General features: G+C 32.2%; 1 protein-coding gene across 1 annotated transcript in view; it reads left to right on the forward strand.

Annotated features, from left to right (window-relative positions):
* The window catches only part of LOC139525343 (E3 ubiquitin-protein ligase rnf213-alpha-like), a 163,452-nt gene that overhangs the window by 37,200 nt on the left and 108,112 nt on the right, over positions 1-18,140 (forward strand). Inside the window, exons 16-22 of the mRNA XM_071320553.1 lie at positions 1,763-1,990; positions 6,983-7,166; positions 8,127-8,188; positions 12,933-13,233; positions 15,145-15,249; positions 17,341-17,433; positions 17,798-17,984. Of these exons, the coding sequence (XP_071176654.1) occupies positions 1,763-1,990; positions 6,983-7,166; positions 8,127-8,188; positions 12,933-13,233; positions 15,145-15,249; positions 17,341-17,433; positions 17,798-17,984 (1,160 nt within the window). The remainder of the gene's footprint in view (positions 1-1,762; positions 1,991-6,982; positions 7,167-8,126; positions 8,189-12,932; positions 13,234-15,144; positions 15,250-17,340; positions 17,434-17,797; positions 17,985-18,140) is intronic.

Here is an 18,140-nt window from a genome sequence, read left to right on the forward strand (position 1 = left end):
ATGTTCCACTCTGTCCTTCCCTATTGACAACGAGTATATATTACATTTTCCGAAATTCACCCTTGGAAAAAATATTTAAATAGATTGTAATTTCATCAAATCTTATTTTTTGGGGTATTATCTATATTTTTATGAATAATATTCTTTACACCAGAAATGTTATTTATAAACAAGCGTATGAGTTTAGTAATGACAAGTAAGACAGACTTGTATATTATACATCTGATAGTTCAAAATGGAAAGTTATAAGTTATCGGCCGAGTACACTGATCAATACCTGCAGAAGTGAAACGATGCATGAACTTGCAAGCCCGACAGGAAATCGCTTGAATACCTGGACGTGTCACCTCACCTCCCTCACAATACCTTTGGAAGGAATACCTTTAGCCATGCTGGTGATCAGATGAGGGAAGATCAGAATTTATTTGAAAAAAGTTTATTACTTTAAAGAATTATGAACAAATTAGATTTTCGAAAACAATTTTCACGGAACACTTATTTATGATTTATGAGTTTAAAAACAACAGACCATGGTAATTAAGAAAAAATAAGAATATTTTCCGTATCAAGTTAGTTAGTCGGATAAAACAACCGTACGAGTGACAAGATATCGATACGCAATTACGACTACATCGGTTACTGTTGTTTTGTTCCTTTGTGGTTTATAGACATATCATTGTTATTTATCGAGAAAGAAGACAAAATGGCCGAACGCAGAGAATTGATACTCTAAATGTAAAATCGATGGTGATCGCTTATCTAGCGGAATAAAACTTTAATATCTATGAATTTGAGCATTTTTATACAGAATGAACATAATATCAATTTTTGATTTTTTTGCGAAGTTTCCCTTTAATAAACAAAAATTAAAGTGTGGCCGATACGTCTCACAAGGCATAGCCGATATGTCCCATGGACGATGTGGCGGTATGGCCGATACATCCTAGGACCATTATGGAAAGATGGCCGTCGTGTCTCGAAAGCATTTTTTATGGCTCAACATGTAAAAAAATTTGAGTAAAATAATTGGGCTACCAATATGCATTTTGGGCTTGTGAAGTCATTTTTACACTTGCCCCCCAAAAAAACTGTCCTACACTGCATACTTTGTAAAAAGATGCCTTATATTACCAAGTTTCTGTCTGTCCCATGTCTATTGTCCTTGACCACATTTTCATGGTTCAGTGACTACTTGAAAAAAAGTTTAGATTTTTTGTAATGTTAAGTTATCTCTTATTATGAGTAAAAAGATGTCTGTAAAATTTATATGGTTAGATACTGATCCCCTATGGATCCATAGAAGGTTAGTAAAATCCATAGGGTGTGAGGGCAAAAAAAAGTGGGAATATTTTTCATCACATTTTTCTCAGGAACTACAATTTAAGTATTTCTGAAATTTAGTTTCAGGGTTTATATGTTCAGCTATATTGTGTGATTTGTTTTCAGATTCATTACTCAAGAACTTACTGTTCACCTTATACTTTAAGCGTGCTAGGGTATCATTATTGAGCAGTTGCTCACAGATTCACTTGTTTCAAGTGTGTTTTTGTGAGATATTACTTTTACTATCTTTATTATTGATACCATGACATTCAAATATATTAGAGAATGGAAACAGGGAATGTGTTGAAATTTATACACGTTACTTTCACATTTCTATAAAACCAAATATAGAGGTCATGTTCCTTACTTTTATATGTTTAAAAACATAATACATGTACATAGTGTATTAAAATGTATTAATGAAACTTTTTATTTTCAGAAATGTTTCAGAATCAGTTTTGAATTTTTCAAGAAATATAGCTGCAAAAACACCTGACCCCAGCTGGATGTTTTGTGTTCCAATGATTCATTTTTTATTGAAAAAATGTAAACCTTTTGAAGAAGCACCGGCTAAAGTTGACCATGATGAGAAAGTTCCAAAATGGTGGGGAATAGTGGAGTATAAAAAAGACATTGATTATTTTAAAAACAAGGTCAAATGGGACAGGTAATGAATTAGAAGAACTCATTGGAGAATTCAAATAGAGAAAATATTCAACAAGTGACCAAACAACTCATTAACAGTTATGATCCTTTGATTTTTGTTGTCCAAGAATATAGTCCCGTGCGGACAGTGTGTTACTTGCCAATTTTTAGCTCACCTGGCCCAAAGGGCCAAGTGAGCTTTTCCCATCACTTTGCGTCCGTCGTTGTTGTTAACTTTTACAAAAATCTTCTCCTCTGAAACTACTGGGCAAAATTAAACCAAACTTGGCCACAATCATCATTGGGGTATCTTGTTTAAAAAATGTGTCAGGTGACCCGGCCAACCAACCAAGATGACCACCATGGCTAAAAATAGAACAAAGGGGTAAAATGTAGTTTTTGGCTTATAACTCAAAAACCAAAGTATTAAGAGCACATCTGACTCGGGTAAAATTGTTTATCAGGTCAAGAGCTATCTGCCCTCAAATTTACAGATAAATCAAACAACCTGTTGTTGGGTTGCTGCCCCTTAATTGGTAATTTTAAGGAAATTTTGCTGTTTTTGGTTATTATCTTTAATATTATTATTGATAGAGATAAACTGTAAACAGCAATAAAGTTCAGCAAAGTAAGATTTACAAATAAGTCAACATAAGTCAAACAGAATTTTGTCATTAATCCATCTTTGTCTTTTGTGTAATGTGCACATGGACCAAGGTGAGCGACACAGGCTCTTAAGAGCCTCTAGTTCAAAAACCCTTGGAAAAAATATGTGAATAGTTTTTTATATTATCAAATCTTTTTTTGGGAATTATTTAGATGTTCATAAATAATATTTTTTTACACCAGAAATGTTATTTATAAAAAAGCGTATGAATTTAGTAATGACTAGCATATCACTATCGTAAACGCAAGACAGAGATGTATATTAGATTATACACCTGATTGTTCAATATGGAAAGTTACAAATACCCTCAGAAGTGAAACGATGCATGAACTTGCAAGTTCGGCAGGAAATTGTTGGAATACCTGGAAGTGTCACCTTGCAATACCTTTGCCGGGAGTAATACCTTTAGCCATGCTAGTGATCAGATAAGGGAAGGTTTGAATTTATTTTAAAGAGTTTATTACATAAAAGAATTATGAACAAATTAGATTTTCGAAAACAATTTTCAAGGAACACTTATGTATGATCATTTGTGACTTTTAACTTTCAATTGACTTTTTAACTAATTCTCATATAAACAGTTTAAAAACGACAGACCACAAATGACTACATTAGGTTACTGTAGTTTTGGTCCTTTGTGGTTTATAGACATATAGTGGTTTCTCAACGGACAAATTGTCAAAATGGCAGCACCCAGAATTGATATTCTAAATTTAAAATCGCTGGTGATCATTTATCTAGCAAAATAAAACTTTAATATCTATGAAGTTGGGTATTTTTATACAGAATGGACATAATATCAAAATTCCTACGTTCTGCTGTCCGGTGTGTCAACATATAGGTTCAGTCTGTGGTTAAAGTTTTTCAGACATCGGTAACTTTTTATGAAATTTTTTTCATAACCAAAAGACAATCATCCAGAGCTTAATTAAATTAATTTTTTTTTTCTTTTTCTGATAAATGTTTTTTTTCTCGTTATTACTTAGATGCAGACTAGAGTACAAGTTTTTCATTCCTGAATAACTTTGTCAAATCTTCTTTGAATATCATGTAAATTGGACAGTTTCTAGAGTAAAATAATGAAAATATTTTTTTTCTATATTTTACTGATAAAAGGACAAAGTTTTTATACGACTCCAAAAAATTCTTATTTTAGTATCACATTGTCGTTGTTGTTCGTATATTTTTCTGCAAATTTTTAGAAATATATCAAGAAGAAATCTCCAATTGCTCAGTATTGCACAATAGATTTTTAAGACCTTTGACCACATTTATATTGTGTCAGAAACCTACAGTTTGTCAAAAATTTGATCACAATCCAAATTTAGTCAGTATCAAGCTTGAACATTGTGTCCAGACTTGCCCGGACTGTTCAGGGTTTAACCTATGCGGGTGTATCAGGCTGCCCTCAGTGAAGCATTTAATTTATACCGACAGCAGCCATCACAATTGGTCCGAGACCACCATTGTCGTCCCTTGATTACACTGTAAAAAAGTTTGGGTCCAGAATTTTAAAGGAAAGTAGTGATTTGGTCCAGATAAAAAAGGTTGAAAAATAGAACTTCGGAAGCTGTCAAAAGATTTCAAGACGCCCTAAAGATAAAATTGTCCATATTTTGAGTTTGAGGCGATGAAGTTTTCTATAATTTTGATATAATTTGTCCCAAAAGTAGTACAACACACTGTAAAAGTTTCTTTGAGAAAGCGCAGGTGGGATTTTTTTTATTTTCATTTATGTTCTAAAAGAAATGCACTACAAAATAATTGTGGTCTCGGACCTAAGAGGTGAAATCTGTAAATATAGAATCTGTACTTTGGCAACTTCCCTAAATGATTTGATGGTGTCAATTTGTCAAATAGCATGAAACTAAAGGATTTAAACTTTTATTTTATAGAATTTCTGCAAAAATGACCAATTTTTGCATTTTATGGTCAAAATAGGCATGTAATATCTTCACTTATTCTTACAACATTTGTATAAACTTCAAGATTATAAAAAAACCGGTTTTTTTCTTGAGTGAACATTGATTGGTTAAATATTTCTCAGTCATGTCCTGTTTTTGAATTTGTTTGTTAGCTTTTTGGTCATGAATGTTTGTCTCTAATATTTAATTAACTGTGCATTTGTATTCAGATATCGCAGATCAAATTTATTCGTTCATTGTTTAATCATACGTTTTTTGATTGAGTTAAGTCTGCCAATTGATATTTTATCGTATGTTTTTCTTTGTTGTGATGTTATGCTATTGTTTCAGAAAAAGGGAGAAGGTTTGGATCCATTAAAACGTTTAATCCCGCTGCAAATGTTTGCACCTGTCCTAAGTCAGGAATCTGATGTACAGTAGTTGTCGTTTGTTTATGTAATATATACGTGTTTCTCGTTTCTCGTTTTGTTAATATAGATTAGACCGTTGGTTTTCCCGTTTGAATGGTTTTACACTAGTAATTTTGGGGCCCTTTATAGCTTGTTGTTCGGTGTGAGCTAAGGCTCCGTGTTGAAGGCCGTACTTTAACCTATAATGGTTTACTTTTTAAATTGTTATTTGTATGGAGAGTTGTCTCATTGGCACTCACACCACATCTTCCTATATCTATTTTATAACTTTTTCAATATTGATGCATAAATGGCATCCTGCCTTTTTATCTGACAGTTTTTCATGTGTCAATATTTGTGTTTCTATGCCTTTATCTACTTCTTTTACTTATTTATGAACTCTGAATATACAGAAAAGAAGATTATCTCAGACAAAATGTGCAAAATGTGTTGTATAAATGACCCTTGTCAAACGCCTTGTTTGGATGAAGTCAATAATGGGGAGCTTGGTACATAAAATTTGATGTCCATAATAAAGACCTCACTAAATTTGTATCAAATGCACTTTACAATGTCTATTGTACCTGTTCCATTTCACATAATATCTTTCTTTTCTTCTGTAGGATAGCAAGAGGTTTAAATATAAGCCTGTTGAGAATAAATTGCATGCAAGTTTTTCCCTAAAAAGGCAAAAATCTTTGTATCAGACCATACTGTTTGTAAGAAAAGTTAATTGCAAGAGTCTTTTTGTGCTCAGACTTGTTGTATCATGTCACATGAGTATAGAAATGATAAAAAAGACACACATTTTTATTTCTTATAGCCTCAACATGCATTTTTTAATGTAAATATGTGGCACGGCCTAAATTGACCCTAAATTTTTTCCAGTCTTACTTGGCCTAAGACCCTTTTAAACTAATATGATATGTTATTTGTAACTTTTCTTTCCATTTAAAGTACTTTCAATACATAAGTAAGGATTATTTTTAACCAAAAAGCTTCACAAATTTAAAATTGCTGGAAAATATTACATCTTTATGTAAGGCCCCCCTTCATTGTAAAACCTCAATTTTTAGGCGCAGGCTCATATAAATTTGACTTTTGAATAATTATGCTAAGTCTGATAAATCAAATGAGTACTCTATTGCTTTTAGTACAGGATTAGTTATATATTAAGGCATTTAAAAAGTATTTTTTTGCAATATTTTAATTTTTAAAGCCCCAAATGTTGATAGTTGAAATTTTTCAATTTTAACGTCAAAATTTTACAAGCAAAGATGAGTATAGAACTTAACTTAATGTCTATAATATACATCCTATTGTCATGAAACTTTGTAAGCAGTGTTATAATTCATGAAGCTTTGGTCATACCAAGTTTTTTTAAGATTTGTCAACTCTTTCTACCCTATTAGGTCCGAGACCACCATTGTCGTCCCTTGATTTTCGTTGTTCACAAATATAGTCCCTAGTGTTGACAGTGGGTTACTTGCCATTAATTTTTATACCCCTTCCAAATTTATTTCTCTATGTTTTATGCCTCAAATTGCAAGTTGGGGGGGGGGGGGGGGGGGGGGTGAAATTACACTGTAAAAAAGTTTGGGTCCAGAATTTTAAAGGAAAGTAGTGATTTGGTCCAGGTAAAAAAGGTTGAAAAATAGAACTTCGGAAGCTGTCAAAAGATTTCAAGACGCCCTAAAGATAAAATTGTCCATATTTTGAGTTTGAGGCGATGAAGTTTTCTATAATTTTGATATAATTTGTCCCAAAAGTAGTACAACACACTGTAAAAGTTTCTTTGAGAAAGCGCAGGTGGGATTTTTTTTATTTTCATTTATGTTCTAAAAGAAATGCACTACGAAATAATTGTGGTCTCGGACCAATTGGGACACACAGGGTTCATGAAACTTTTTTCTTGTTGTGAAAATTAGTTGTGTATTTTCACATGTTACTCAAGTATCCTGCACTTTTTGTGGTGACAATACAATTAGAAGTCTGATGAAATTGTTTACTGTAAACTAGCTTTTTTATTACAGATCCCATGAAGAAATAGTGGCAAAGCTGACACCCTACTTTGAAGTGGATTATCTTTTACCAAGGACTTTGATAGGATCACTCAATCTTGACATGCTCTTCTCTGTTGTTAATGCTCCTAATGATATCTCTCCTGATATAATTCTAGCATCAATGTGTTATTATTTGAGATCTAGTAGTAACTATGTAAGAAATTTTTTTGTAAATGGTAGAACCATAAATACCGTTTTAAAGACATTTGATGGTGCAACAACATATTGATCACTTTCCAGTATCTGAAAATTTCAACTGACCCCTATCCTGTGGGTCATACCTTATGATTTCAACTTAAACCAAGGATTTTGTGAAATATGCCCTGGGTCGTCAAATAATCTGTGAATTTGGAAAATGACCCTCAGCCTTTTAGACTGATTTCATAAGTGATTTTCCTTTAAAAAATACTGGCAAATTCATGACTCTTCCTAGACAAGAAGTTTAAATAACCATACAGTCAAACAGTAGAGAACAATATCCATACAATTTAACAGTAGAGCACATTAACATTCCAGTTAAATTGTAGAGCACATGTACAGTAACCATACAGTTTTAAACCATTAGAGCACAATATCCATACATTTAAGGTGGTATCCAACACCTTCACTAAAATTAATTTGGCTCGTTTAATTTTCATTTAATTTTGACAAAGTATTTATTTTGACCCTGTGACAAAAATATAAGAATTTCAAAATATTTGAACCCAACAATTTATCAGACAAATTACACTGGTTATATATTGCAGTTTGGCAAATACTAATTTTGATTATTGAGAAGCTTAATATTCCGTTAAAAACACAACGTAATTAAAACATTTAGCTGACTTTACAGAGTTATGTCCCTGTAGTGTTAGGTACCACCTTAAACAGAAGAACACAGAACAAGAACTATACAGTTAAACAGTAGAACAAAATAACTATACAGTTAAACAGAAGGGATCAGTAACAATGCATCTAAACAGTAGAGCACAATAAATATCATTTGAACAGTAGTGGTCACTATCCATAGAGATAAAAAAAAATATGTATTTCATTCCATATGATCATTTCAGAAACAGAAATAAATTTATTTGTTCTTTATGTATGAATAGTAACATATATGATTTCTTTTTAGGAACTAATCAAGAAAATTATTCATCATGTAAATCTGAAAATTGTAGATAAGGAGCTTGATATGTAAGTTAATAGAAAACACTGATTTAAAAATTCAATTATAAAGATATATTCAAAGAGTGACTGAACAAAAATTTAATTAACGAATGAATATTTTTCTATATTTGAATTCTGTTTCTTTTTATTACATTGACAATAGGCTTTTTAATGGAATAAAAGTAGAAAATGAAAGGAACTATATATTTTTTTGTCGAGCCTGCGACTTTAGTTGCAGAAGCTCGACATAGGGATAGTGATCCTGCGGCAGCGGCTACGGCGGCGGTGGCTGTGTTAGCTAACTTCTTAAAAGCTTTATATTTTAGAAGGTAGAAGACCTGGATGCTTCATACTTTGTATATGGAGGCCTCATGATACGAAGTTTCTGTCAGTCACATGTCCGATGTCCTTGACCTCATTTTCATGGTTCAGTGACTACTTGAAAAAAAAGTTAATTTTTTTTGTGATGTTAAGTTCTCTCTTATTATAAGTAGTAGGATAACTATATTTAGTATGAGCATACCTTGCAAGGTCCTCATGCCCGTCAGACAGTTTTCACTTGACCTCGACCTCATTTCATGGATCAGTGAACAAGGTTAAGTTTTGGTGGTCAAGTCCATATCTCAGATACTATAAGCAGTCTAGTATTTTCGGTGTATGGAAGGACTGTAAGGTGTACATGTCTAGCTGGAAGGTGTCATCTGACCTTGACATCATTTTCATGGTTCAGTGGTCAAAGTTAAGTTTTTGAGTTTTGGTCTATTTTTCTAATACAATGTTTGCATTTACAATTTGCTTTAATGCAACATCATCAGAACATTGGGACAGCAACCATTGTTGTATGATGTGGAGAAGGGATATTTTTTTAGTTTATTTCACACGTTAAATTATCAATTTTTCATTTCAACAACAATTATGATATAAATTATCATTCAATATTATACAATTATTGGCTTTTGATGAGATTGATACAATGATTTGCTTTATTCCACTGTAATGCTTTGTTTACTACCTGATCATAAAATCTAATTTTGCATAAAAAAAATCATATCTGCTTGTTCTTATAACTAAACACAACATAAACATTGAAAAACTGTACAGATCAAAAGATAATTCTCAGTTATTTTGTTTTAACGTCTGAAATATATTTGAAAACTAAAATGATATTTGCCATCACCATTAGAAAAAGAAGTTCAAAATGTTAGGCCAGGATTTTTTAATTTGTTGGTTTACGGATCCGCCGACCTGATTTTGTCTATTTCCAGAATAAAAATAAAATTGACTTTTCATGCTTTTTCATTCCCGCCGACCCTAACAAATGCATTATCCCTGAAAAACAAATAAATTATCCTTTTTTTATAAAATGAAATGCATTAATCACTAACAGAATTGATAACACTTTCTGTTGTGAAAAAATGAAACTTCCAGTTTACGTTTCTAAAAATAGATAAATCAATTATTAATGACCTTGACATGTCGTTTGGACAAATAGTTTTGTGGAACGAAACCCGTGTTTAAAACCAATTACACAATACGTTCGTTTCTCTTATTTGTCAACAGTCCGTAAGATGTATCTTCTCATAGAAATAGACTTGTCCAAATGTGGACAGGTGGAAGTTCAGGACATCAAGTTAAAGTACTGAATATTAACAGATCATTTAAAATTTTCTTGTTTCATAGTTAATAAAAAAAATTCGTCCATTTGGATAAAAACAGGAATGCGTGACAACAGATTAACCCGATATTCTCGTTTTTTCCAGTGGACGAGTCTATTACGTTTTTGACGTGTGTGTTGAAAATTATTTTCTTACCACGCTTTTACATTTATTTCTTTATCAGTTTTCGTTCTTGAAGATCATTATTCACCAAGTTTTCTGGAATTGATTAAGAGCTATGTGAATTTGTCTTCCTTTATGAAATTTAATTACGTCTTTGTCCGTGCACCCCCTTTTTACGGGAAATTATTAGGCAATGTCATGCAATTTTTATTACAACTGAGCAATAATATTTCATTAAACTAAAATTTAAGAAATGATGACAAAATAGGATAACAAACATATTATTAGAAAGGTGAAATATATATTTATTTTGCATATCAGTCTTCTGTCTTGAAAGATATTATTTTTATTTTTTTCCCGACTGACCGACCCGACTTTTTCATGGAGAAAATCCGTAAACCAACAAATTAAAAAACCGTGGCCTTATCAAGTTATGTACATGTTATGATCTTTTTATCATATGCTTTAACAATGGAGAAAAATAACAGATTAATATATTGATCCTTTTACGTGGTTCTCAAATATAGGTCCAAAGAGTGAAAAGTTCACTGACATCGGACCCCAAATGTTGTACATTCCATAAGAAAAACAGCCGTATGATTTATTCTAATATGGATGATAAAAAAATAATTCAACAATATACATAATGAACACTGTTTGGAAAAGTCAACATTTTTAAGTCACTTTCTAAATTTGCATTTATTTTATCATTTTTTAAAATTATTTTTTCATTTTACATAATATACTTTTCAGTATCCAAATAATTGTTTTGTACCCTTCTTTGATTTTTTTTTCTCACTAAAAACGTACCATTGTGATGTATTTTGGAAATTTGCAGAGTTTCAATGGAATGCCATGCGAAAACATTATAGAAAGGTATGTGATAAAAGTCAAACCATGTGATAAACTTTTCATATCAGCCCGCTAAGCACAAATTTGAAAAATATGGAATTTACGTAAATTTAACTCAATTATCATACGGTAAAAATCATATTTTTTTAAGTCTTAAGTATGAGATAAATCATTGTATCAACTGAGATCAGAAGTCAACAATTGTTTTATTATGGGACTTTATGCTCATCCATTTTTGTCGAGCCTGCAACTTTTGTGGCAGACAGCTCTAAAAAGGGATAGTGATTTGGTGGTGGAGGCTACAGCTGCGTTAGCTGACTTCTTGAAAGCCTTATATTTTAGAAGGTGGAAGGACAGGATGCTTCAAACTTTATATATAGATGCCTTATGTTACTAAGTTTCCATCTTTCACATGTCCATTGTCCTTGGACTCATTTTCATGGTTCAATGACTTCTGGAAAAAAAAAGTTATGTTAATTTATCTCTTATTATGAGTAATAGGATACCTATATCATGTCCGTCATACAGTTTTTACTTGACCTTGACCTCATATCATGGACCAGTGAACAAGGTTGAGTTTTGGTGGTCAAGTCCATATCTAAGATAAGCTGTAAGCAATTGGTCTAGTATATTCTGTGTATTGAAGGACTGCAAGGTGTACATGTCCAACTTGCAGGTGTCAACTGACCTTGACCTCATTTACATGGTTCAGTGGATATATTGATAAGTTTTTGTGCTTTGGTATGTTTTTCTTATACTTTATGCAGTAGGTCTACTATATTTGGTGTATGGCATGATGGTAAGTTTTGCATGTCTAGCTGGCAGGTGTCATCTAGCCTTGACCTCATAAGCAACATCATTTTCACAGTTCATTGCTCAGCATTAAGATTTTGTGTTTTGATCTGTTTTCTTAAACTATAAACAATAGGTCAACATTATTTGTTGTATGGAAGAATTGTAAGCTGTACATCTCTGCCTGGCATGGTTCATCTTACCTTGACCTCATTTTCATGGTTCATTGGTCAATGTTTAGTTTTCTTTGATAAGTCTGTTTCTAAGAAACTAGAAGCAATTGGTCAACTATTTTTAGTGTAGGAATGATTGTAAGATGTAGATTGGTTTATATGACCTTGACCTCATTTTCTTGAAATTTATGTGATTGTTGTAGTAAAGCTTTATATTTTGGACCATCAACATAATATCAATGATTAGAAAAGAAAGCGAGACATTTCAGCATGTGCATTCTTGTTCCTGTATGATTTACTCAAGATACTTTTAAAACTGCTCCCTGTACATAGATGCTTTTGCAGTTGATAATTTTCATAAGTTGAAACATTCAACAAAGTTTCCTGGAAAAATTCACAAAAACAAGAAAAAGAGAAAATACCCTGAAAACAAGAAGAAGAAAAAAAAAGCTTTATATAAATCTAAGTCATTGACTTTGCCTTGGAATACATGCATTTTGGTACATGGACATCTGTTCCTAATCTTATAGAGAGTCAAAACATACCAGAGGGACATTTAAATTCATAGATGAAAAATAAACTGACAATTCCATGGCTAAAAAAGAAAAAAGACAAACAATAGTACACAAAACACAACATAGAAAAATAAGACTTTAAGCAACACCAACCACACTCAAAACTGGTGATGATCTCAGGTGCTCCAGAAGGGTAAGCAGATACTGCTCAATATGTGGCACTTGTCTTGTTGCTCATGTTATTACAAAATACAAACTCATATATAGTCTATTTCTGTACATCACATTCCTGAAAAGAGAACTGGATTGTAGTTACGACATTAGGAACATAATCGATATCATCTGTGTAACAGATATCCAATAACGTTTAACCAACTCCTGATAATGCCCATAAAATGCAGAAGGGATTAACCTCTGTTGATTATTTTGGTGGTGAATATTATGTTTTATCAAAGAGGATTTAAAAAAAACTTCAATTTAAAAAATCATATGTTTTTCATGATTAAAGTTTTAATATGTTAGTTTGGAGGGTTACATAAGACATAAGATCAAGTTGAGTGATATAGGCTCATTATACCCCCTAATTTGGTATTTAGCAAGCTTTTGATTGTGGGAGGTAGACTTAATAGTTCATTTTTCTATTTTAATGCAACTTTTTTAGATCTGTCAATGGATTTGTTAGTGCATTCAGAACATACAGAATTGCAGCTGACCTGCTTGCAGAAAGTTTGAAACATCGTTATTCTTATAAAGCAATTCATATGTCAGCTATAGAAGTGTTCCTTACAAGTTTGGATACATATGATAAAATACAGAGCAATCTAACCCCAAGCAAAAATGTCTATACACAGTTTAATATTACAAAAGATGGCCATTGGAAGAAGTTTGAGGACTTAAAAGGAAAAATAATTGATTGGCTAGAAAAAGAAGGCTTCCGGTACAAAGAATTAGAATTCTTACAGGTAAAATTAATACAAAGATTATATAATTAAATGTTCATAAAATATTAAAAAAATCAGTGCCGATCAAGTATGTTTAAAGAGTAATGTTGTAACATTGGTTTGAATCCATCATTGTAAGAGGATGAAAATTCCTGGTGTTTTTTATCCACCAACAATAATTTACTAGGTTTTCGACAAATGTCGGTTATTGATTTGGGGATGTACTGCAGGCAGTCAGTCAGGCGGTCGGTCTATTAGTTTGAACATATTTATTTATAGTGGATTGGGAAACAAGTTTTGCAACTTATATTAATCCCTTTCCACTTTGCGGGTGCGAGTGCTGCCTTGTAGCGGCATTAGCCTACTCTTTTTCGAAATCTACAAGGGTGTCTTTAACGTGCAAGAGATATGGCTCTCTCTTAACACGGGCCAGCCATTTATCGTCCCCTTCCGACGGACTATCATCATTTCCTCAAGACCATACTCGCAGACGGTGTCAAGGGAGAGACGAAAATTGAGTTCCTGAAATTTTCATCCCAAACAAGAATCCAACCAGGAGCCTTTGTGTCAGTAGTCCGATACACTAACCACTACACCACAGGTCGGTCTATTGGTCAGGCAGGTAATTTTTGGGAAGCCAAATATTGTCCGTGCATTTACTCATGAACTATTCAAGCAAAGCTTTAAAATTCAAATATGCTGTTACTGATAATAAAATGGATGTCAAGTTTGATATTCAAGATTTTCACTTTTACCATTCAGAAGTTGTGGTTCTTGAAAGATTGAAAAATGGAGTTTCCAGTCGTGTCATGCATTTACTCATGAACCTTTCAACCAAAGCTTTTCAAATTTGAATATGTTGTAACTGATGACAAAGTGGAGGTCAAGTTTGATATTCAAGATTTTCACTTTGACCATTCAGGAGTTATGGTTCTGGAAAGATTAAAAAAATGAGTTACGGTTCTTGCAAAATTAAAAAAATGAGTTACGGTTCTTGCAAGATTAAAAAATGTGAACCATAATTTGGAAATGTAAAATCTAAAGGAGTAGATCCGGTAAAGGCAGATTTTGGCCTCAAATTTCAAGTTCATCTGACGAAAGATTTAGACGCTCTTTAAAAACTTAAGTGTCTATTTCAGTATATTCAATTAGTTTATGTGAAAGATTTAAAATGATTTACTCATCAAAAACGCTCCGATTCTAGCTGAAATATGGAAAATCTATCAAATCTACCAAAAAATGTCACATTTCAGATGTTTTTTTGTCAAAAATGTAAACAGTCTAAAATTTGACTAAAATGGTAAAATTGTGAAGATTTCAGTAATTTAGCATGACTCAATGCTGCTAATACCCAATATATGTGCATTGTATTGTCAAAAACAGCCCATATTTATGTAGCAGAAGCATTCTACTTTCCAATAAATAACTAAAAGTTTACATTTTAACAATTTTGTAAAACTGCTATATTTTGGGGCCAAAAAGGGGTCTTACTGAACCTACTCCTTTATAAAAAACAAAAGGGAGCTCACGTCAATAGATATAAACAATTCACCATACAGGTTGTATGCAAATTGGTTGAAGCATTTTTGAGTTATTGTCCGACATGTTGATGACAGATATTTATTTGGATAAGAAAGAATTTACACATTGATTTTTACTTTTAAGAAACAGTCTATAGATTTCTGTTTACTGTGGATTCATTTATGTTCTTTAGTACCAATTTTTCATGGATTAAGAAAAACTTGCATAATCGTGGATATATATATTCGTGGTTCTGGAAAAGTCTGCATACATTCCTTTAGAAAATTTGTATTTTGTTAAACATTTAAATTTGTGGTTTTCCTGTTCCCACAAATCCACGAAAAATGTGTATCCAACAAATATTAATGAATCCACAGTGTAATCATATCTTATTTTTCTTTCTTATTTCAGCGTTGGAATTCAGCATTCAAATTGAAAGTTCCTAATGGTAAAATAAAAGGTTCTTACACAACAGCCTTGGAGAACTCCTTACTGGAAATACTGCAAAACAAGAGTGTAAATACATTAAATGAAATCATAGTTCATGCAAATCAGTAGTTTTGTAGGCTCTATGAGAACATCAAACGATTAATTTATACACTATTGGTGCTATACATGCTGATTGTGATACATATTGAAGAAAAGTTAAAATAATGTTATGTATAAATGATACCTATAAGTAAGATAATTTATTGGACTAATGAAGATCATCACTAGGTTTAAAAATAAAGGTCGTAAATAAGACATCTAAAGTTCACCTTCTGGTATTCAACAATGGGCCTTACTCTTTGAAACAAATTCTGTCTGCTCTATTTTTAAAATAAGTATGAATGGTGTCCTTTCTTGCTGTTTGTGACTGTACCTCCTAGTATCGTCATATATCATTAAAAATAAGGTAAAGACACAATAAAGTGAACTCGATGGGGGTTCCACTTCAATACTTAATTGACTAGGGGGTGCCTCTGAAGTTCTGTTACCCCACCCTTTTCATATAATTTAGATTTTAAAAAAGTATTTCTTTTCATATATTGTATTGGTAAAAATGTTATCTTTTCCCATATTGTTTGACCTTGTTTGGGTCGGCGGTGTGTATTATAAGGGTGGAATACCAAAATGTCAAAAGAGAGAAAATTGGTTGATGAAAACACAACCAGGAACACCAATTCACTATTCCCATATTTTCAAGCTTGAAATGGTTACCTATTCCAGCTGCACACCCTGTCACCTTGAATATAGGAAGTGTCCTTCCCCACTTGTTGTACCCATATTGCTGCTCTTGGCAAATTAGTATACAAGGGCCAAGTGAGCTTTTCTCATCACTCGGCGTCCATCGTCCAGCGTTCCGCGTCTGTTGTCTGTTGGTCCATAAACTTTTACAAAAATCTTCTCTGCTGAAACTACTCGGCCAAATTTAACCAAACTTGGCCACAATCATCCTTTGGGTATCTAGTTTAAAAAAATGTGTCCAATGACCCAGCCATCCAACCAAGATGGCCGCCATGGCAAAAAATAGAACATAGGGGTAAAATGTAGATTTTGGCTAATATCTCTGAAACCAAAGCATTTAGAGTAAAATTATTAATCAGGTCAAGATCTATCTGCCCTAAAATTTTCAGACAAATCGAACAACCTGATATTGGATTGCTGCCACCGAATTAGTAATTTTAAGAAAATTTTGCAGTTTTGGGTTATTATCTTGAATATTATAAAAGATAGAGATAAACTGTAAACAGCAATAATGGTCAGCAAAGTAAGATCTACAAATAAGTCAACATCTGAAACTACTTAGACAAATTTAACCAAACTTGGCAACCATCATCTTAAGGGTCTGTAGTTTCAATAATCTGTCCCAATGACCTTCGTCCAAAACCAAGATGGCCGACATGGCTAAAAATAGTACATAGGGGTCAAATGCAATTTTTGGCTATTATCTCCGAATTCAAAACGTTTAGAGCAAATCTCATTCATTCAAATATGTTCATTAAGTATCTAACTGTCCTGAAATTTTCAGACAAATCAGGAAACCCATTGTTGGGTTCCTGCCCCTGCATTGGTAATTTTAAGAAAATTTTGCAGTTTTTGGTTATTATCTTCAATATTATCTTAGAAAAAAATAAACTGTAAACAAAAATTATGTATAGCAAAGTAAGATCTACAAATAAGTCAACTTGACCAAAATGGTCAATTGACCCCTTAAGGAGTTATTGCTCTTTATAGTAAATTTTAAATAATTTTCGTTTAATTTATGTAAATTTTTGTAAACTTTTACAAAATATTTTCCTTTGAAACTACTGAGCCAAGTTCATTATAGATAAAGAAAATTATAAACAGCAATAATGTTCAGTAAAAGTAAGATTGACAAACACATCACCATCACCAAAACATAATTTTCTCATGAATTCTATTCTCATCTATTATGTATGTCCTTTGTTTAGTATGAGCATAGACCAAGGTGAGCGACACAGGCTCTTTAGAGCCTCTAGTTTTGTTATTGTTTTAGACCATGCTTCATGTTTACATTAAAGTGTAAAAAGCAGTAAACTATCATCTTAGGAAAGTTTTTAATAATTCTTATCATTTATATCATCCATGAACATATATTTGCAGAGTTCATTTGAAAAATTAATTGAGATTTACTGTGAACACACTGAGTCATTTGGTGGAGTAGTACAAGATATTCTTACCAAAGTTGCTTTGAAAGTAAGTAACAGTTTTAACCCAAGAAGTCAGTATTTAGGAACTGACATGATGTATTACATGTGTGTTTATAAATTATGAAGAACTTAATAGGTTTCAACTTCCTCAGACAAAGTAGATTGATTTGAGCCAGATTTCTGGTTTCAATGAACATATGGAATTATGATAGTGTGAGTGGGATATTTTAAAACACATATTCCTGTTATTTTGAGTATAAATTTGTACTGTTCTTCTTTAATTCCTAATGAAAAATCTTTTCTAAATATATATCAGTGTTCAAGTTACTCTTCAAATTATTTAGGATTTTAATTAGATTAAGTAAAAATACAAGACCAGAATGTACTTATTTCATTATTTGTTTTTAAAGGCAGTGAATGAATGTGACAAATTTGAATGGAAAAGTGCAAAAGATGAACCATGTATCATTCGTCTAGGAGCACTTTTATCTAATGTTTTTGAAAGGAGCTGGGATGTAAAAAAGTTGGATGACCCTCATGAAGTATTTCAACATGCTCTTTCATGGAGGCCATTTCCTACATATATGGAGATGTACCGTAAGCTATATTGAATTAATGTGTGTTAAAATGGCTTTTAGATTATAATATTGGATCCATTCAATTCTTCCAAAATACTGCTCAATATATGCTAAGATTTCTGAATGTTTGCCCAAAAAAATGCCAAAAAAAACCACATAAAAACCCCAGTAAATT

The sequence above is a fragment of the Mytilus edulis genome, chromosome 5 (genome assembly GCF_963676685.1).
Source record: "Mytilus edulis chromosome 5, xbMytEdul2.2, whole genome shotgun sequence".
NCBI classification, from domain to species: Eukaryota; Metazoa; Mollusca; class Bivalvia; order Mytilida; family Mytilidae; genus Mytilus; species Mytilus edulis.